The sequence below is a fragment of the Lathamus discolor genome, chromosome 1 (genome assembly GCF_037157495.1).
Source record: "Lathamus discolor isolate bLatDis1 chromosome 1, bLatDis1.hap1, whole genome shotgun sequence".
In the NCBI taxonomy this organism is placed as follows: Eukaryota; Metazoa; Chordata; class Aves; order Psittaciformes; family Psittacidae; genus Lathamus; species Lathamus discolor.
In genome coordinates this window covers 51,076,973-51,097,867 of record NC_088884.1, presented here as the reverse complement: position 1 = coordinate 51,097,867, position 20,895 = coordinate 51,076,973, and the positions used below count along the sequence as shown (strand labels likewise).

General features: G+C 41.8%; 3 protein-coding genes across 6 annotated transcripts in view; 1 reads left to right on the top strand and 2 right to left on the bottom strand.

Moving 5' to 3' along the window:
- The window catches only part of VEZT (vezatin, adherens junctions transmembrane protein), a 58,611-nt gene extending 43,317 nt beyond the window's left edge, over positions 1-15,294 (bottom strand). For all 4 annotated transcript variants that reach the window (XM_065670804.1, XM_065670812.1, XM_065670821.1 and 1 more), the window contains exons 1-2: positions 15,227-15,294; positions 701-835 (exon numbers count right to left, since the gene is read on the bottom strand). In XM_065670804.1, the coding sequence (XP_065526876.1) occupies positions 701-835; positions 15,227-15,262 (171 nt within the window). In that variant the 5' untranslated portion in view covers positions 15,263-15,294. The remainder of the gene's footprint in view (positions 1-700; positions 836-15,226) is intronic.
- SNRPF (small nuclear ribonucleoprotein polypeptide F) overlaps positions 1-15,312 on the bottom strand; it is a 273,142-nt gene extending 257,830 nt beyond the window's left edge. Inside the window, exon 1 of the mRNA XM_065670880.1 lies at positions 15,309-15,312. The gene's annotated coding sequence lies outside the window, so the exon portion shown is untranslated. The remainder of the gene's footprint in view (positions 1-15,308) is intronic.
- Positions 15,313-15,575: 263 nt separating this feature from the next.
- FGD6 (FYVE, RhoGEF and PH domain containing 6) overlaps positions 15,576-20,895 on the top strand; it is a 70,638-nt gene continuing 65,318 nt past the window's right edge. The window contains exon 1 of the mRNA XM_065670608.1: positions 15,576-15,677. Within this exon, the coding sequence (XP_065526680.1) occupies positions 15,665-15,677 (13 nt within the window). The 5' untranslated portion in view covers positions 15,576-15,664. The remainder of the gene's footprint in view (positions 15,678-20,895) is intronic.

Sequence of the window (20,895 nt, the reverse complement as noted above, 5' to 3'; positions counted from 1 at the left end):
AAGCCTCGTGACTATGACTTGGCTAATTCCTTGAAGCATCTGAGAACTGAGTAGCAGATATATGTCAAGATGGCATTATTTGAGAAAAGATCCCAAGAAAAGCAATAACTCTCCTCATCTGCCATATGATCCCCTCATCCACAAAAACCTGCAGGGAGACCTTATGGAGGTTTCCTGACCACTCAACATACCACCTGTGTCTGGGAAAAACAGGATGCTCCTCCAGCTCACTGCCAGCTAATTGGGAGGGTAGAACATTGTGGAGCAGGAAAGCAGCAGAGGTTACAAATGAAGGGAAAGGGGTTGTGAACCTCTGATTTGAAAATGGCTGAAGAGGTATGAAATAGGAATGAACAAAAGGAAAACTGAGCTCTGGCAGATTTATTCTCAGAATGTCATGCTAAGGTAACATACAAATATCCAGTAAATAAGATAATTTACAACACTCAAGAAATTCATTATCAACATTTCTTGCTTCCTTAGCTTACGCAAGGGCAAAGAAGCACTCCAAACTATACTGGCAAACCATGCATTTCCAAACACATTTGCACACAAGATACGACAATTGGTTTTGTTTTCTTTTGCTTTGTTTTTCTTTTAATACAGCAAGAGGTTTATCTTTATCCTCTCTGATTTTGCCTACTTATGAAATAATATAGTTCTCATTTGAAAAGGTAAATAGGAACAGGAGAGTGCTCACTTTCTGGGCAGCATGCAGAGTCCGCTCTCTTTGGCTTTCCGCTGCTGCACATTGCTCTGCTTTCTGTGACACAGATGAACATACTTCAAAATCTGTGTGTCCCAAATCCTGCAGATACTGGTAGAGTGGGGAATTCTGAAAGAGAATTCAAAATAAAAAATAATAAACCCCCAAAGTTAAAATAATTCCCTGTTTCCCATAAAACACAACTGTGAAAACAGCAACCACACAACCAGCAAAGAATGGACTGAGAGCAGCCCTGCAGAGAAGGACTTTGGGATAGCGGTGGATGAAAAACTGGATATAAGTTGGCCCTGTGTGCTTGCAGCCCAGAAAGCCAAATCGTACTTTGGGCTGCATAGAAAGCATGGCCAGCAGCTTGACGGAAGTGATTCTCCCCTTCTACTCCGCTCTTTTGAGACCCCACCTGAAGTACTGCATTCAGCTGTGGAGTCCCCAGCACAAGACATAGACGTGTTAGAGCAAATCCAGAGGAGGGCCACAGAAACAGAGGGCTGAAACACCTCTCTTTTGAGGAACGGCTGACAAAGCTGGGGTTGTTCAACCCAGAGGACAGAAGGCTCCAGAAAGACCTTATTGCAGCCTTACAATAATTAAAGACAGGGTTATAAGAAAGATGGGGACAGACTTTTTACCAAGGCCTGTAGTGAGAGGAAAGGGGGGAACGGCTTTAAACTGGAAGAGGGTATATTTAGATTAGACATTAGGAAGAAATTCTTCACTGTGAGGGTGGTGAGGCACTGGCACAGGGTGCTCAGAGAAGGTGTGGCTGCCCCATCCCTGGCAATGTTTGAACAACTTTGAAACCAGGCTGGATGGGGCTTTGAGCAACCTGGTCTAGTGGAAGGTATTCCACTATGGTAACGAAATGTTGTAATAACAGTCATTAACTTGCTGATGCAAGTTGTGAAGGTGGCTGATCCACTATGACCATGTACCAACATAGCCCAACCTCAAATAACTGCTTGCCACACAGCAAAACTCAGAAGCAATCATTCATGCAAGCTGAACAAATTAACTTGTTACCTCTAGGGATTTTTTAACTCCATCACTAAAATGCTATTTTGAGCACTCTTACCTATTTAAAGCATGCAGATTCATACTATTGCATGCTCTGCTTGAGTTACAACAGATTCAGTGTCCAGTCATCAGCTGAAACTGAAACATTTGTACCAACTCACAGGTACAGAAAATTCCCCTCACATGATGAGGATGGTACAAAACACTAGGATAGGTTAATGACTCATTTCCTTGTAGGAATTTTTTCAGTGTGACAACTCAATCCTACCTTTTTTCCAAGTACCCTTCTCCATGGTTAAGTACTTTTTCATATGCATGTAACTCTAATTAAGCAATGTGCTATTAGGACTGGCTGAAAAGAAGGTGCAGAACATGCCACTTTACCAGTATTACTTAATTAAAATGCAAAAGAAAACATAATAGATTAGAATACTTCTTTTATTTAAAACAGTTAAATTTGCATAACAACTTCAGGACAAAACTCGGAGTATGACTGGATGCACATAACCTTGTCTTCTTAAAACTGTTTTCATACAGAGAGAGGTTGTGCACTGTCGGCACACCTGGAACAACCTGAACACCCCAAAATGAGGTGCTTTAGGTTGGGTAGCATGGAGATTTCAGTCAGAACCAGCCAGAATTTTCCCCATTTAGATGAAGACACACAAACAAAACAGTAGGCGAGCAGAGAATGTTTTATTCAAAATCAGCGTTGATGCTCACTTAAGGCAGGAAATTGTATCTAGGCTCTTGGCAGTCCATCATCTTGGCCATCATCTTGACCAATTCTTCCTTCTTACTGTGTATTTGGCAACATCAAAACCTTCCATCTAATTGTAATTAGTACATTTTCTACTCTACAGAAATAGTAAAAAGTACACCATCTTTCCAAATGTTAACAAGACTTTAGCCCCTACCTAGGAAGAGTAATTTTATTTGTTCTTGTAATCAGTGTAGAATAAAGGCTCCTGACTAGTTTTACATAAATCCCTTCTGATTAATTTTTTGAAGGCTTTTACAGGGTCTAATTGTGGGTAGCTTTGCAATTTCTAATCACTGCTTGGAACCGGAAACCAGTTTTCTGACTACTGAGTTAGAAAATGATAACTAATTAAAATTTAACTTGGATGTTTATCACATTTTCCTCAAGTAGAATAATGCTCTCCTCTTTCAGTGTATCAGAAAGTACTCAGGCTATGACAATCCTCTTCTAACACATTTCTCTGGCTTCACATGCTTTCTCTTTCCCTAAAAGATTACTAGTGGAAGTTAAGTTCACACTGGAAAATCTCACTTTTATTAACTTAAATGACCAAGAAATTTGCTGTGCCTAAAATCCCTTATGCTGTAAGAGTAAAACCACCATTATTCCCCCTTCTGAATCCATGAGGAGCATGCAAGATGGGGTAAAGAAATCACTGAGTAAGAAGTGGGTTGAGGCCCTTGTGACATTAGATTAAGAACCTTAATGGAACTATCATAAACTTCTTCCATAAAGATTGAGGTTGCTTGTGTAGCAAACACAGCTTTACATTTTGCTCAGAAAATCTGCAGATTAAACTCTTCTATTAGAAATATCAATGGTGGCATACATAAATTAGCCTATGCTAACATAAAAACACATGCTATTTGTTTATTTTCACGTCCCAGATACTGCCTAACTTTAAATGATACTGACAAGCCTGTCATTTGTAAAGCTGTGCAGTCTGTATAACTCACTGAGGATGTCTTCACTATATAGCATATAGCAAAGGTCACCATATAGCAAATTTCTCCCATGAAATATATAAGTAATGGCTAGAAAATCCAGTAAAGGAATTTAAAAGTTTAAGGGTAGATTTTATGTATGTGCACATTCACACTAAAGTTCCAATATTACCAAAAACCTACTAACTATGCAACTACAGAATTGCAATATATCATTAAAATATCCTACTGCTTTTTTCAATACAAGACATTAGTGTTATACGTAATGCTTACGAAGCGATTTTTATCTTCACAAAGTTAGAAGCAATTAAATCTCATAATGTCTCTGATGTCCCATAAATTGTAGCTCTGAATTTCTAGTTTACATCCTTACCCAAACCTCTCCTAAATGTCTTCTTTCTCATAAAAATTACAGATACGTACATATTCTTCCACCGGCACTTCTGTGAGTAAAGTTTCTTGGTTTCAGTTCATGCTGTCATTTATCAGCATCATCAGCTGTTTTCACCTGCAAACGCCATAGTAATATTAAAAAAAATATATTTTTCTGGTTGGGGAAAATAGGAGGGATCTGCCTTTTTTTGTCCCAATTTTCTTTGCCCAAAATTCCTGCATTCCTTTTCTTTCAACACTCCAACACTAAGAAAAAAAAAAAAAAAAGCTACTTATTTTACATTTCAGTACATATTCTAGACCCTACACTTTAAGAAATTCAGGACATTCCAGAAAGTTTATCCTTACAAGTAGCAACAGGTTGTAATTTACAGAGAAAAAAAAATAATTTAGACTCAAGGTTTTTATGCTGAATTGTGATGTAAAGGGACAGCACGGTTGTTTCAGTGGACAGCATGAAAAGGAATACAAAATCTCATCTTCCTATTAATCCAGCATCACATTATTCTAGAGGAATCTATTTCCACATATTTTCGAATCTTTACTTTCAAACACTCTCAGATAATAACTGCAATAGTTAGTATTACTCATGTCTGACAGTCGTCTTTGTTTATTTCTAGTTGTCTCTGGTAGGATGACATGGTAATGAATAATGTACAAAGTTGAGAAGAAAAAAAATTAATAATTCAGCTTATTGCTATGATACCGTCATACTACCAGTTACTGACAAGAAATTTAACCTAAAGCAAGAGAGGATACTCAGACAGGGATTTTTAGCAATATGCTGTACTTATTTCTAGAGTTTCTTCTAAGATTTCTTCTTTTTCTAAGTCACTTTCTGAGACCACCTAGATACAACAGACAAGCATTCCATTTACAGCTAGAACATTTTGTTATTATGTTACTTGTCCAAAATGCGTGCTGGAAATGGAAAACAGTTCCAGGACAGACAGAAGACAAAATGCCATTATTCTTTGGAGTACTTCATACAGATTATACATTAAAAAAACCTGCTAACAAGTGAAGCAAGGTAGTCAGAAACGGTCAGTGTACTAAGCAGGAATGTACTTTTTGAAAATGTTAAGAATAAGGTACCCATCAGAGACTGACAACAAAACCCCCCACTTGCCCTTCTATGAGTTTTCTAGTTCACTACAGTCAAGACATACTGCAAAGGCATTCAACTGTAATTGCACATTTATAAGCTCTTGTTTCCAGAACCAAGAAAGAGAATCCTTTCCTCCTCATTTGTAGCTCCCTGAACATAATTATTTTAGATCCATAATACTAAAAATTATTTCACTTACATACATATGTTTAATTACAGCTCTCTTTTTCTCATTGTTGAAAGTGGCTGAGTCTCATTCTAAGCCCAAAATACATTATTCAGGATTAAAAAACTATCCACTAAATTAGTTTTGCTCTTTAACCCTTTCCCAGTGCCGATTTTAGTGCTGCTTGCCATGCAGTGCTGACTGTATTAGAAAAAGACATCATCTGAACTGAGGACTAAATGTCGTGTTTGCAACAATAAGCCTACAGTAAAAATTAATACCCTAAAAAATCAAATCCAAGCCAAACATTAAAAGATAATAAAATATATATAACATTGCTTACTGTTATGTGATGGAAAGGCTGTTGAAGTAGAGAATTTACTAGCGTCAGAACTGCGTATTTTTGATAGATACCTACTCAAATACTTACATCTATTGCAGCATTGCATGCACAGATGTTGCACTTTAATATGTGAGGCATTTTGTGCGTATTCTGAGAAAAACCTTTGCAGTCACAAACCAGGTTAAGCCACTGTTAGCTTTCACAGCCTTGTTACAATAGCAGCTGAAAATCAAAGCCACACCCAAATTATTTTGCTGATGCATCATGAAGTAAATGACTCAGGATTTATCCATCACAGACAGGGGCTTCCCACACCCAATGTTCTTTACTACGATAACATTTACTACCTAGTAAACCCCTGCTCTAGTTTTCAACCATAGCTAGTGGAGCAAATTAACCTTAAAAGTAGTACTTAATGCCACAGCACAAAAGAAGAGGTTTAAAGATCTCTTCTTAAGATATGGATATGTTTTTCCAAAGCGGAGGGTTCAAAAATGCCAAAAACCACCGTAGTACTGTAAACCACCTCCAAAATAACGACAATTTATGAATGATCAGTTTAAAAATAAATTAAATTAAGCATTTCTATCACAGTGACAACAAAGGCTAAAATACGATGAACAGGTTACTAAACTCAGACCAAAACAAACAGTACTGAAATTCACCCCTCTCTCTCAAGACACAGATTTGAAGAAGATGAACCAACACACTCACAGACAGTGCGATCTTTGTCTCCTGGAACAGGGCATTCCATTTTTCTCTTTGGTACTGTTCCCATGCACCTGATAGAATCTCGCCTGCCTCCCCGTTCCTTTCTGCTGGTCCCTCCAGGATGACCCGAGCCGAGGAAGAGAAGCAGCCGTCAGTGTAATTGCACCTGTGCCCCTGCACAGTAGCATTTTCCTGACGGCATCAGTGGATGCAGTTTGAAACTTCCCACATCCGTGCGATTTCTCCTGACTAATGTGGCTTTCTAACTGGGGGGAGGGATATGAGGATGACAGATTGCTAAAGGCTTTTAAAAGATACTGCTTGGAAGAATTATTGCACATCGATCTTATATGCAGCCATTAATAAGACTTCCCAAGCTACAGTATTTAAAAGCCTAGGTCATATTCTCCTGGCTGGTAACCACCTCCTCCTGTGCTCCAACTGACAAAGAGCCAGGCACTGACAGGGCTAATATTAGACACTGACTTCAAGGCAGTGAAAGAGTCATTTCAATTTCCTATTCTGCTTTCACCGCTACAAGAGTGTAGGCCTTGGTTTTTCTGGTACTACTGTATCATCTGATTTAGAAGCAGGCTCCAAGAACTATTTGTAAGCCATTAATCTAGTACCATTCCCAGGTGTCTTCTGATGTACAATATGTATCTATTTCTGCATGCACCCATGTGTCCTGAAGAGTTTGGAAAGTTTTATTCTATATCATTGTATTTGTGACAAGGGAAAGCTCTTTCCCTTGCATTTTCAGCAGGTAGTTGCATGTTACTACCATTGTGAAAAAGTCATTGAAAGAAATATGACTTACTAGACAAAGCCCTGAAACCGTCTGTATTATTCATCCGCTCACAAGTGGACTTATGGTTACAGGTGAAAAGCTGAACAAGACCTTTCTGACAAGGATAATGTCAACATTATGAAGACTAAAAGAAAAGTAGTGGGTCATTTTTTCTATTCATGTGTCTCAGTGAAGTTGATTCATGACTTGAAGGTGTGAGAGCAGCACTGCAGTGTTAACCCTCCTGAAAACATGACCCCAGAGTAATTAATATAGAAGAGGATGAAAAAAATTTTGGAGCCACAGACCTCAAATTTACTATGGATCATCATGGACTTTTGTCTTTATATTTTCTATCAAAAAATAATAAAGACAATACGTGTTTACACACCATACAGCACATATAATACTTGTCTGTCTCAATTCAGAGAAGACAGCATTATCCCCAAATGCCTGATGAGTTTATTTGGCCTCTGCGACAACCAGACTGCTCCTTAGTTTTAAGCTTGCAGTTTCTTTTATTTTCTCTGTGGTATCACGCGCCTCCCAGTCATGTGTTGAAAAGGAGCACAGCCTGTCTTCCCCTTCCTCTTACCAAACTGCTGAGAAGCAAAATATCTGAAATAGTCTACTCGTCACTAGTCCAGGTGCCTCTATAGTACACTGCAATCTGCAGCACTGGTATCTCCCCAGGCTGCATTTACATGGTCAATTTAATCTGCCATTACCAGTGGGTGCACATGAAAGCTGCAGTACCATTTCAGAACGCTAATGGTAATATTTATGCAGCCAAATGGTGAGATGGAATGAGGAACTGATCTGATTATAAAGAAACAAAACAAAAAACATCCTTTCTTTTTTTTCCTAGCAAGGTTACTTTATAGCCTAATCAATCTCCTGAGCCAGCTTATAGCATCACTCACAAATCCAGGTGCCAGGACAAGGAAGAGTATGACAATAAGCTCCAAAAAGAGGAGCGAAGGCCAAACATCTCTTCTGGCAACAGCCCACACTTCAGGCAGACAAAGCAGTCTCAGATCCAGCTCACCAGAAAGACAACTGAACTGTGGTTCTGACAGCACTGTGTATTTAAAACCAGCTGTATTTTACGCATATGTATAAAAAGAGACATATTTAGTCCACCCCAGTATTCAGTGAGAAAAATCTGTTTGAGGGAGCATCACTGACACTACCATTGAGGTTGTGTGAATCTTCTTTTCAGATTCTTTTTCCCAATTTAGACTGTTTAAGAGACTGCATTTTTGGGGTTTTTTTTTTAGAATACATTTATAAACCTGACGCTTGATAAAAATCACATTACTTGGCAAATCCTAAAGTTTTCAGCTTTTTGAATGAATGTGACTGAAAATCTTCATCACAACAAACAGTTTCTGTGGTTAGGTTTCCCGGGGTTTTCATTTGGTTTTGTTTCATTTTTTAAACAAAATAATTTTAGAACAGCTCAATTTAGGTGGAAAAAGCATTTGTGAAAACAAACATCACTGACTATTTTGATGAAAGCTATATTTGGCTTAAAAGAGTTCAGATGAGGATATGAACTTCTCAGTTTAGTGATGTACCAGTACTTTAAGCAAAGAAATGCCATATTTTAGACATGTTTTACTATTGTAGGCATGCAGAGAACACATCGACTAAAGGCTGTTCTGAATACAGTTGTATTATGCTGGGAAATGAAGGTGCCCCTTACTGGAATCTCTCTTAAATATTACAAAAACCTGTATATCAGACCATTATATGTAGGCATTCTCCATGGCCCTAAGCACCAAGCAGCATCTTGGCTTGTTGCCTAAATAAGCAGAGTTGTCTTTCTGAACCCAACATATGAATGCATTATGATGTTGCCCAATATTTCCCAAGCACTTTTGTCCCATGCCCCTCCTAAACAGACTCCAACATTCCTACCTCCTCCCCACATAGGCCAGACCCAGTGCCATGCAGCTGCCAGCTCTGCTGAGCCCTGGAATTTCCTTTCTCTCCCAGGATGGCACGCTGCTTGTAAAGGACTCCTCCACTCTTTCAGGGCTTATTTTCACATTAGCTTCTTCCACTACAGCAAGAAGACAAAGAATGGAGATAATGTCTCTCCAGACTCTGGAAAGGGTAATTCCATTTCTGTGCATATTTTCTTCCAAGGATGGATGAGGATGGCTGCTTGAGCAAGAGCTGGCTGTGAAATAAGCACACCTATTACAGATTCACAGAATCATAGAATAGTTTGGGTGGGAAGAGACCTTAAAGATCATTCAGTTCCAACCCCCCTGCCATGGGCAGGGACACCTTCCACTAGACCAGGTTGTTCAAAGCGCCATCCAACCTGGCCTTGAACACTGCCAGGGTCAGAGCAATTCTCCTCCCCTACTCTGCTCTCCCGAGACCCCCATCTGCAGTACTGCATTCAGCTCTGGGGCCCCAATGTAAAATACTGGTCATGGGTGGCCAGCAATTGTACTGTGCATCACTTGTGGTTATTACTATTTTTCCTCTCCCCTTTTAGCTTTATATTCTCTCCCCTTATCATCATAATTATTATTATTAATAGTAGTAGTAATATATTGTACTTTAGTTATTAAATTGTTCATATCGCAACCCATGGGTTTTACATTCTTTTGCCATAGTCTAGTAGAAGATGTCCCTGCCCAGCGCAGGGGGATTGAAACTAGATGATCTCAAGGTCCTTTCCAACCCAAACCATTCTTTGCTTGTATGACTCTCCTCCCCATCCTGCCTGCAGGGGGGAAGGAGGAGGGTGAGCAAGCAGCTGCATGGTTCTGAGTTACCAGCTGGATTTAAACTATGACAGTCCTTTTTTGGCTGTGGAACTGAGTCCAGAGGAAGGCCACAAAGACGATCTGGCTGGACAACCACCTCTCCTATGAAGACAGGCTGAGAGAGTTGGGTTTGTTCAGCCTGAAGAAGAGAAGGCTTAAAGGAGACATTATAGCAGCCTTCCAGTGCCTAATGGGGGCCTACAAGACATCTGGAGAGAGACTTTTACAAGGGAAGTAGTTACAGGACGAGGTGGAATGGCTTTAAAACAAAAAGGGCATATTTAGATTAGGTATTAGGAAGAAGTCCTTTACTGTGAGGGTGGTGAGACACTGGAACAGGTTGCCCAGAGAAGCTGTGGAAGTAAATAATACAGAGAGAATTGGACGTAGGAATGGCACAGGACTCATGAGTTAATTAAAACAATGTCTCAAGTGAGGAAAGCTGTCTTTCCTAATTAAAATTAAAAAACCCCCCAAAACCCCCCCAAAACCAACAAACCTAGTTCAGTACTATATTTTACAGTTCTACAGGAAAAGCTTTGTATGTCAAACATTGTGTACCAAAAAGTCCTTAAAAATCTACGGCAGTGGCAGTTAGAGATTTTGAGTGTCAAAATCTCATTCTTTTGTGCAATCTGGTGAACAGTCTTGCATGGATTAACCTTCTCCTGCACACAGAGACTTAAAATGGAAAGCAGCAAAAGTCAGCACCAATCCTTCCACCAGAACCATTTAGGTGACAGTCATGAAGCCATCTGGACACAGTTCTGGGCAACCTGCTCTACGTGACCCTGCTTCAGCAGGGAGGTTGGATCCGATGACCTCCACAGGTGCTTTTCAACCTCAGCCACTCTGTGATTCTGTGAGCATAGCTTTAATATTCATTCAAATGTAAAAAACAAACTTCCACAAGCTCATTAAAATGTAGGACAAATGACTTAGCTGGAAGCAGAAATAGGGAGCTGAAAATGCACTCAAAGAACAGTATTTGGACCACCTTCATCCCAGTATTCTGAAAGAATGGGCACAGGCAGGAGATCAAAGATGCAGCAGAAAGGATTTTTAATACATCTATTAACTCAGAAGTGGTAAAAGGCAAAAATAGCACCTATATTTACAAGGAGAAAAAAACCCAACCCAATCAGGAATATGTCAGGCCTATCAATCTGATCAAGAGCAGCATGATGCTGAGAATAATTATTCGTTCTTGCAAAATTCAAAGACAAAAGAGAAAACAGATGATCATCATAATGGAAGATATCACATAGGTTCACCAGAGATAGAGTGTGCCAAACTCATTGACATCTTTCTTTGAACAAGGCAGCTGATTTTTCCAGATAAAGGAAATGCAGGAAGTTTTATATGGACTTTTGGTACTGTGCCATATGGGGTATGGTCTTTTGATACTGTGCCATAACAGTTAAGGTGAAAAAGATGGGAAAGGAACCAAATATGTAGATGGCAGAGATAATAGTGGGTTATACTGAACGGAAAGCTATCAGATCAGAAGGCTACCGATGGAGTTCCTGAAGAATGAGTCTTTGGTCAAAGCTTTTGTATTTTCCTTAATTAACCTTTTACCAAAAAAGCATGCTAATGAAATTTCCCAGTAACACCAAGTAACATAAAGAAAAGGACTGAAGCATCATACAAAAAAACCTGGATGACCTTGAGTAGCTACTCATAATGGCATGTAATTTAACAGCAAACAACAGCAAGACTTTACAGAGGGACTAATAAAAACAAACTATTTAATATTTCCCTATATTAAATACTGAAAAAATTGAATATTAAGGATATTAAAAAAGGATACTAAAAAATCCCAAGGATTTAAAAAAAAATAACATGGAAACTTCAATAAAAATAAGGATAGACATGAGTGGTTACCCTATTGCATTACAACGAAGTCAAACAATATGAAGACTTGAAAAAGCTGTTTGTAGGCCTAGGATACAAGAAACAAAGTATTCCCAGCAGAAGCATGTGAAAATAGTTGTACAAGACCTCAGCAAGAATGCAGAGTACCATGCTCCAAGTTCAGGCAAAGAAAGATGAACTCAAACTGAAGTAGACGCAAAAACTCCCCAAAGCCCAAACAAACAAAAAAACCCAAACAAAACTGAAGAACAGGAAAATCTGTTTTGTGAAAGGAAGCTAAAATATATTGGATTATTCAGCTTAGCAAAACCCTTAGCCAGGATAAGACTGTTTTCTATGAATACATTAGGAGATGTAAATTCTAGAGAAATGTAACTATATATTCTAATGGACAGTATTATCAGAAGTGCACATGGTATGAAGTGGCCATAAATAAATTTCAACTCAGAAGCCAGATGGCAGTTATTAACTATCAGAGCAATGAAGTTCTGACACAGTCCCCCCGGTGGAATAACGATGAAGAAATTTAGACAGTTTCAACAAGGATCTTCTTTAATTTATACATTAAAAAAATTAAAATAAAACAAGGAGATGTCATTGTCCAAAAAACAACAGAAAACCTCACACGATACCAGCTTCAAAATACACAAAACACTGCAATTTTCCAGAGGACTCTGGGGCACACTGTAACTGCAGTGCACCCCACACTAACTGCAGCATTTTGACTTCTAGCTCATTTCGTAAAATACTAATCTCAAGTAACTTAACATCAAATTTCATATCTCATGATCTCCCTTAATAAATTAAGACAGACATTAACATAGAATGTCATTCATCGCTCCTCATGTTTTAGTACAATCTACACCACAAGTGTTTAATTTGACATGCTGCTGACAGACAAGCCCAAGCCAAGCACATCAGGGGCACTTCTGCGCTGCTTGGGTTCTGTCTCCCCCCAAGCATTTGTAGCATTTTAAATGCAAGAACAACTGGTTGTAACAAATGCAGGAACTGAAGCGCTGAGGACTACGCAGTTGGTGAATGAAAATGTCTGGCTGCTGTAAGAATCCAGTTATAAACTGGGTAGAGCATGGCAGCACCTAATGGATAAATTTCCCATTATTCAATCACAATGATCTGCAATGGCTCTTGAACTGGATGGAAAACACTGCCTTCCCAGGGCAGCGATGCCAAGTTTGTGCATCCCTTCCTTCAGAGATACATTAATGTGAAAGATACTTAGATAGTGAGAAAAATTATCAGTCCTTGGAAGCTCATAAATATCTATTAGTGGGCCATCATCTCTTTGATGCTGCAAAATCTGTAATGTGGGCAGGTGTCATTGATGTATTCAGGGCCTGTTGGACAGAGCTCTGACCTGCAAAATGTACAGAAAATATCCCTGGCGATAACTGTGATGTGGAACAGGTGAAACCTACCCCATTTGATCTTTTCCCTCTCCTACCCATTCTGTTGGGTATGAAAAACATAAAGGACCGCTTCTTTCCTGATTGTGCATTTGTCAGCACAACACTACTGCTTATAGTACTGACTGATACCTTCTTCACAAGAGCTCCAAAAGCACAGAGGAAACTGCTGTTCACAGTAATCTAGGTCTACATGTCGATGGCTTCCTTTCAACAGCGACTGCTGAAGAACAACATGGGAAGTTACCTGCTAAGGTGCAGAAAAAATGTAGTTGCTTACCAGAACCCACAAATAATCAAGGGGAAGAATCTGCACCCTCCCAAAAAAAAAAAACCCAACAAACAGTCATTAAAAAACAAACGTGGAAGCATTAACTATCGAAATTATTTTTCGTCTCCTTGCTAATTCCCATCTCTAGCTCACTTGTGTGGAGTACCTTCATAATTCTCTATGAAACCTTTATTTTACAATAGCATGAACCCTGATGAGCATTTCTGAAGATAATTTTTGCAAGTATTCCATGGTACCCATTATTATCAGCACATATCTCACTCAGCTCTTCATCCCAACCAATCAACCAGCAAAAAAAACCCCAACCATGTATTTTGCCTCCTGCTGCTTATCTGATGTTATAGTTGTACCCTAACATATGAAATATACATTATCGTGTCCCTTGGAATAAGTGTGTGCATATACACACACGCATACTTGATACAGTAATGTATCAGACAGCCATTACTAGCGATGGAAATCCATTCTGAAAACACAAAGTGAAGTTCATACGTGCATGCAGGGAGACCTTTTGCTCCCTATACAGCAGAACGTTTTCCATCAAAAGAGAAATTGCTGCATGAACTATGGAACTGTAGAATAAATATCATTTTTACTGAAGAAGGAAATGCAGAGGGCAGGCATTATAACTGTGAAATAAATTCTCACCATGGATTTATGCCATTAAAGGAAGCGATTTAACATAGCAGCAGTACAAAGAACAAATTTTATTGTTTGGATTCAAGGCTGCTTGTGTATAAACACAAAACTTTATGGTACAGACCATAGCTCAGTACTTACCACAGCTAATAAAAAAATCATTCCTTATGTAAGGAGCTTTTCCTTCCTGGTAAAAATGGAAAGCTTATTACTGTTATAATAATTAATCATTATAAAGACAGTATTTCTCTACAGCCGCTTTCTCTGTACACCTGTGAAATCAGGTGCGCCCTCCATGAAGATGAAATTACACCTACCTGCTGCAAACTGATCTACTTTTGTTACCCAACTGCAATAGCGTAAGTATTTAGCAACTGGTTTAAATAAGAGCAAGATGATGCTGTAGCCTCATTATCTACCAAGCCATGCAATGTAATAGTAAAAGTTTTATGCAAACCCTGTAAATAACAAACGCTCGGAAGGTGTCCCTGCCCATGGCAGGGAAGATGGAACTATATGATCTTAAGGTCCTTTCCAACGCTAACCATTCTATGATTCTAAGATTAAGTGGTTTCAGTACTTACTACGCAGGTGAGCGCATGCTGAAATGTACCTTTATACGTGAATTACACAGATTTAGAAGCTGGGGTTATTAGCTGCACAGCGGATTCAGCACCCTGACCCCGCAGCTCAGTGTCAGTGCGGAGCGGGAAGCCCCACCTCGCCGGCACCCCGGCCGGCCGTGCGCCCCTCCTCAGCCCATAACGGTCCCCGAACGGTGCCCAAAGGCTGGCACAGGCGGCTGGGCGGGACACCCGCCGACACTGGTCTCCCGAGATCTCTCGCCGAGGTCGCCAGGCCGGCAACCCCAACCTCGCGGATAGGCAGTCCCGGCGGCAGCCGCACAAAGGATCGCCCCTTCCCCAGCTGAGCGCTCCCCGGCCCGGCTCCCTCTCCCGCCAGCGGCCTGGACGGAGGGGCGCCCCTCCAGCCCCGGGGATGCTTTGGAGAGCGGGACACCCCGCGCCGTCCCGCCTGTCAGGGCGAGCACCGCCCCGACCTGCTGCTCCCGCTTCCCCGCCCGCGGCAGGCACTACCCCGGCCGGGCCCCACGCCCGCCTCACGCCCAACGGCCACCTAGGGCCGCCCGGCACACACCGCCCCCGGGGGCCGCGGCGCAACGCCCCGGCTTGGGGCGGAGAGACACGGGCCCAACCCGCCCCGGGAGGCCCCCGCGCCCACCTCAAACACCACTTCTTCGTCAAACTCCGGTGTCATCCTTCTCCGCCATGCCACCCCCTGTGGGCACTCTGGGAAACAGAGTCCGCCGCGCCGCTGGCGGCCCCTCCCCGCCCAACCCGGCCTTGCCTGGCGCCGGGGAGAACTACAGCCCCCAGGAGGCACCGCGAGGCCCGCTTCCGGGGAACCGGGGGCGGGGCGGTGCACGGAGAGGAGCGGGCCCGGCAGGGGGCGCCCCGGTGCGGCGGCGGGTTTGTCTGCGGGCGCTGCGGGCGCTCACTGTGCCGGCAGCCGCGGGGCGGTATGCGGCGGCGCGCGGGGGGTGCCGCTGCTGTGGCTGGGTGGCGGCGCGGGGGAACAATGGGCTCCTTCTCCTCAGTCCTCAGAGGGGCCGTGGCGTAAGGGACGAGGGGGAGGCCGGCGCGGCGCCTGGGGACCACCATGAGCTCTGCCGGTGAGTGTCCGGGGAAAGTTTGGGGAGCGGCGGTTCCCTTCCGCCCGCCCGGCCAGGAGCTTCGCCTTCCCCCGTGGCGGCCAGCGGGGCCCGGCGCCGCGGCGGTGGGGAGCGGGATGAGGGAGGTGCCGTCGCTGCGCTTCTTGTCCCGTCAGCGCCGACCGGTTGCGCCCGGCTCCCCTCCTCAGCACCGCCGCGGCGGGGCTGAGCGCTGCGTTCCCCCGTCGCCCCGGAGGAAACTTGGGGTGGCGGCCCGAGCGCACCCTGCTGCCGGCCCGTCGGGCAGCACTACCCCGGGGTCCCCTGCGGGCGCTCCGTTCCCCTCTTCTCCCCGGGACATTCGGCCTCGGGGCTGTGCGGGCTCTCCGCGCACACGGACGGCTCCGTTCGGTCCCGCCTCTCTGGCGACGGAGCGAGCGGGTTGCTTCGCGTGGGGCTGAGGCAGCGACGGAGCGTCCGCCGGGCCGGCGCTGGGGTTCGGGGTTATCGCTCCGTCTGACTTCGCGGCTCTGCCAAAGCTTGTCAGCGTCAAAGCTCCGGCTTTGCTTCCAGTTATACCTGCCTCGGTCGGGCTGGTACCGGCTGGAGCCCTCCCGCAGGGACGGGGGTACTGGAGAGCGTTCCCTCTTGGGCTTGCCAACTTCAGTGCTTTCCTTACCTTTCCTCCCCCGTCTGCTGGCCGCTGCCAGATTTTACGGCTAAAAGAGCTGCAAGGCAAATTCCTCGTTTAAAACAAGAGCTCCCCGTGTTTGAGGGAGTTGCTCAGAGTTTTTTGTTTATTTGGCAGCACGGTGGTGTGCTGTTAGTACATTTGTTCACCCATCTGTTACTTGAGTAGATTCCTTTCGCAGTCTTAAAAATAAGAATAGTCGTTTCCGCATTGAAAAGGTGTCATGTGTAAGTTATGATGTATTGTGTGGAACATAACAAATTACAGTGTAAACCTGAAGCAGCGAAGTGCTTCCTGTAAGGATTGGGATGAGGGGTGTTCTGAAGAAAAAGGCAGTACACTGACCTCAAGCAAAACTGTCAGCCTTGTTCCCAGTGTTTTACTCTCAAATACGTCAAACAGTTACTTGAGTCCAGCACTGAAGGCGTCCCTGCGCATGGCAGGGACAGTTGGCACTATATTATCTTTAAGGTCCCTTCCAACCCAAACTATATTGTGATTAAGTTATCTGATCTTTCTTAGCTAATAAGAATTCACTGGACAATAAAAAGTTATTTAATGCATCTTTCTGCTTAATTTAATATGTTCCCATTTTCGATACATATGATGGAACTGATTTTGTTCAGATCTTGAAAAGCATGCAATAAAGTGGGATATCATCTCTGCTTAATAGCTGCCTTGTATGTTTGCATCATACGCTGATACTGCAACCCACCCCTGATCTTTTTGAGTTAAACAGCTGTGCAAATAAAAGATAAATGTTAGGGGGTGCTCAAGAGCTTAGAGCTGGGCTGTTAAAGTCCGTTCCAGTATGAAGTTGCAGAAAGTTGGGTAGATTTTTAGGACTAAACAGTGATTTCGGCACTTGCAGAGATGAGGTTGTGTGACTGAGTCTCTTCGTTTAGTTTATATTATGATGGTGTTTCATGGGAAGATGAGCAGGAAAGTGGTTCTGGTGAACAAAGTCACTTAGGGAGCAAAAGAGAAAGGGATGCAGAGGGGTATCAATAAGAAGTGGGATAGTTTCATGGAAAATGTGAAATTTAGTCAGGGATTTGACGTGGAAGACATAAAGTCCTGGTGGGCAGGAAGAGGGAAGCTGATGGATATGTGAAGGCTGTTGAAGAAGGGATGAAGAGTATTTTGTGGCTGATGGATTATATGAGGATAAAATAAATGTATGTGGAACAGGTGAAACAAGCAGAACACCCTCTGGGTCTGCCCCCCGATACCCAATTCCAGTGAAAGCAGGGAAGGTTTTAGGACTGGGTGATCGCAAGTACAGTTGAACTGCAAGAAAACACTAAGCTATTTCAGTATTTTAGCGTCTTCTCATTTTATTTTTCATTTTAGCATCTATTTTGACAGGACTAAGGGAGTATGGTTTTAAACTGAAAGAGCTAGATTTAGATTAGATATTAGGAAGAAGTTCTTCACTGGTGAGGCACTGGCCCAGGTTGCCCAGAGAAGCTGTGGCTGCCCCCTCCCTGGCAGTGTTCAAGGCCAGGTTGGATGGGGCTCTAAGCAACCTGGTGTGGTGGAAGGTGTGCCTGTGGCAGGGGGGGTTGGAACTAGATGATCTTTAAAGTCTTTTCTAAATCGAACCATTTTGTGATTCAGTGATTCATGATCCTGCTGACAGTGTCATGACAGTTTTTGACATTTTGGTTAAAGAGCTCCTAGGCAGGGTATGGAATGATTGAGGACTGCCAGAAGACAGTTCTGAAAGTTTAATATCCATCTCTTTGTACTGCTGCAGAATTTAGCTCCTGAAATATACAGATGTGCTTTATAAAGCTATTGCTCACACAAAAACTTACCAATTCCTAAATCTTAATTTCAGGCCTGTGATATGTAGGGTCTATTTCCCACACTGAAATTATTTCATTGTGAGTTCAGTTATTCCTCGTTTGTGCTGCATAAGCTAGATTTCTGACAACTGATTGCAACACAACACTTCAGTGAAAATCTTATCACCACGTGTAAGGGCTTCAGATGGAACTTGAAATGCCTAGAAATCCTTCTGCTCTTCTTTCAGGTTAACTTGAAGGGCTTGAGTGTCTCTTGTGTCTTCTTTTAACGTACCTTTAAAACATTTCATGTACCTTTGGAAAAAAAAAAAAAAAACAACAAACCAACCTTGTACAGCATCATCTGCATTGATTTAATATTTTTTAAGTAGGATTAGCAGGTAGGAGTGACTGAAGCTTGATATGCAGGATTCTGTAAGAGATACCGTACTGCTTGAAGGGACTATGATATGGAGAGAAATACAAAACACAGATCCTGTTCATGGGCTGATGTGAAAGGTCCAACATTGATGACTTGGCCTTAACTCTGTTCCAGCTTGCCTTCTACCTTTCTAAGTAATGCAGCGCATATTCAGTTTCTTGCCATATATCTTTTCTGTAGTTCCTCTACAAAATCATTTCAGTTACTTTTCAGTCCAGAGCTGGATGTAATTCAGTGATAGGTGAAGGAGTTCTGCCATAACTGTTGCTTGCAGATTTAAAGATGTGTATGTATATCTGGCCTTGTTAGAGCTAAAGAACTGTAGCACTTATTTAAGTACTTCTAGATAATTAAAAAATTATCTTATTGTAGCGATCAACCTGTATGCTGGTTTTAACCTTCATTTATAGCTGTTCTTCTGTCACTGCTTTCTCATGCATATTCTTTATATACAATGCTGATGAATGTGCATTTACTCATTTTCTCCTGGAACTATTGTGCCGTCTTCAAGTATGTGCTTTGCCTTTAAAAGGGAAAAACAAAAGCTCAGAGTTATGAGTTTGACATTTAGTATTTCTTGCTGAAGAAACAGACCTTATATGTGAATCTATACAGCTTATTTAATGTGGGCAGAATGTATAGCTTAGGCTTGAAATCTGATTTGACAGCAATGAAAACATGTAGTGTATTTTAATGTCAAAAGTGTAATTCGGGGGAGGGAACATAGCAGGAATAGAATAAACAAAATCAACATGACTTTTCCAGTCAAACTTCATTGCTTTCAAGGATTCAAAAAATGAGACCTACAGGGTTTAATGTCCCTTTAACCCTCTAACATGTCAACTCTCATTAGAGTTACTTGGCTCTATCTCTGCATGCAATCTTACAAGGTTGTTTATTCATCTCCTTTCCTTACTCTGAAGTTGTCCCCAACTTTCCTGTTTTATTTCAACAAGTCATTGAACAACCTGAGATTTTGAAATAAATGTTTTCCTTTTGCAGTTTATTTAGGATGTTTTCTAAAACTGTAGTGGCTTGGAAACCATCATTTTCCCTTACAGTTTAAAAACTACATGTGTTATCTTCCGGGATGTCATGACTCATTCCTTTTTTTGTTTTCTTTTGGGCATTGTGACACCTGAGAAAATCAGAGCCTCTGCATAATGAGAAAATAAATACGCATTGTCAGGAAATAAATTAATGATGTCGGAATACTTTTATGAGGTGTTTATACCTAATGAAACCTACTTTCTGTAACTGAAAGCAAAGTGAACCGAAAAGCCTTTTTGTGAGTCATTAAAACTTAAGTTGATGGAGAATGGGAGTTTTAAAATACTTCAGCTGTTTCTCTGTGAAGTGTATGAATATTAAGTGCCATCACAATAACCACTGAGCCTATCCCAAGCGTATAGCAATAAGTATTTCTCTTCCTGCATGCTCTTTAAAAGCCAGATTGGCTTTCTTGTTTTGTGTCTGGTGAGTGGTAGTGTTTTAAGCCGAAAGTAGTCTCAAGAACAGTAAATTAGCTATTGGAGTGAGTTCTTCCTTCACTTAAGAAGGAACAGCACATGGATCCTTTGGTAGATACCTTCTGGGCATCATGTTATTTTTATATATAGCCTACAGATGTGATTTCCTAACTCTAAAAATACAGTATGCATATGTAAATAAGGTGCCATGAGAAAGCCAATATGTACATTTGCAGTAGGCCAGTTATTAAGCGGTAACTATTTCAAGCTCTTTTCCTTTCCTAGTACATGTGAAATAAATTTCGCTCATAGGTGAAAAGGAATAAACCTTGTATACTGTATAGTAAGAAAGATTATATGTATGACCAGCTTCTACTAAGTAGCTGATTTGTTAAATTCACACCTTGGCTTACACCATAGTAACTTGATTGTGTACCCATACCTTAAGTTTAGGTCTAGCTGCTGTCAACATCTTATGTCACACTGATTAATTGCTTACTGTCTTCCTTCTGTTTTGTGGTTAAAAAGGGATATTGCTTTAGGTTGGATTGCAGGGTCCTGCCATGGGGATACCTCTTGGATGGGTAGACACAGTCCCATAGGGGACCCTGAATACCTGGAGAGAGGCCTCTGTTCATGCAGAGCATTGCAAGGACATGAATATCAAGTTATGTGTGCACTGCAGCATTCGGAACCATTTTGTCCCTATTTCTTGAACAGATGCAGGTAAACATAACCTGTTCCTTTGTGGTTCCTAAGTGTAGAGGTTGTTAACATAATTTCAAAAGTGTGGGCATAAAGATAACCTGGGAAAATGTTCCTTTAGCAACAGTAGTTTTATTTTTTT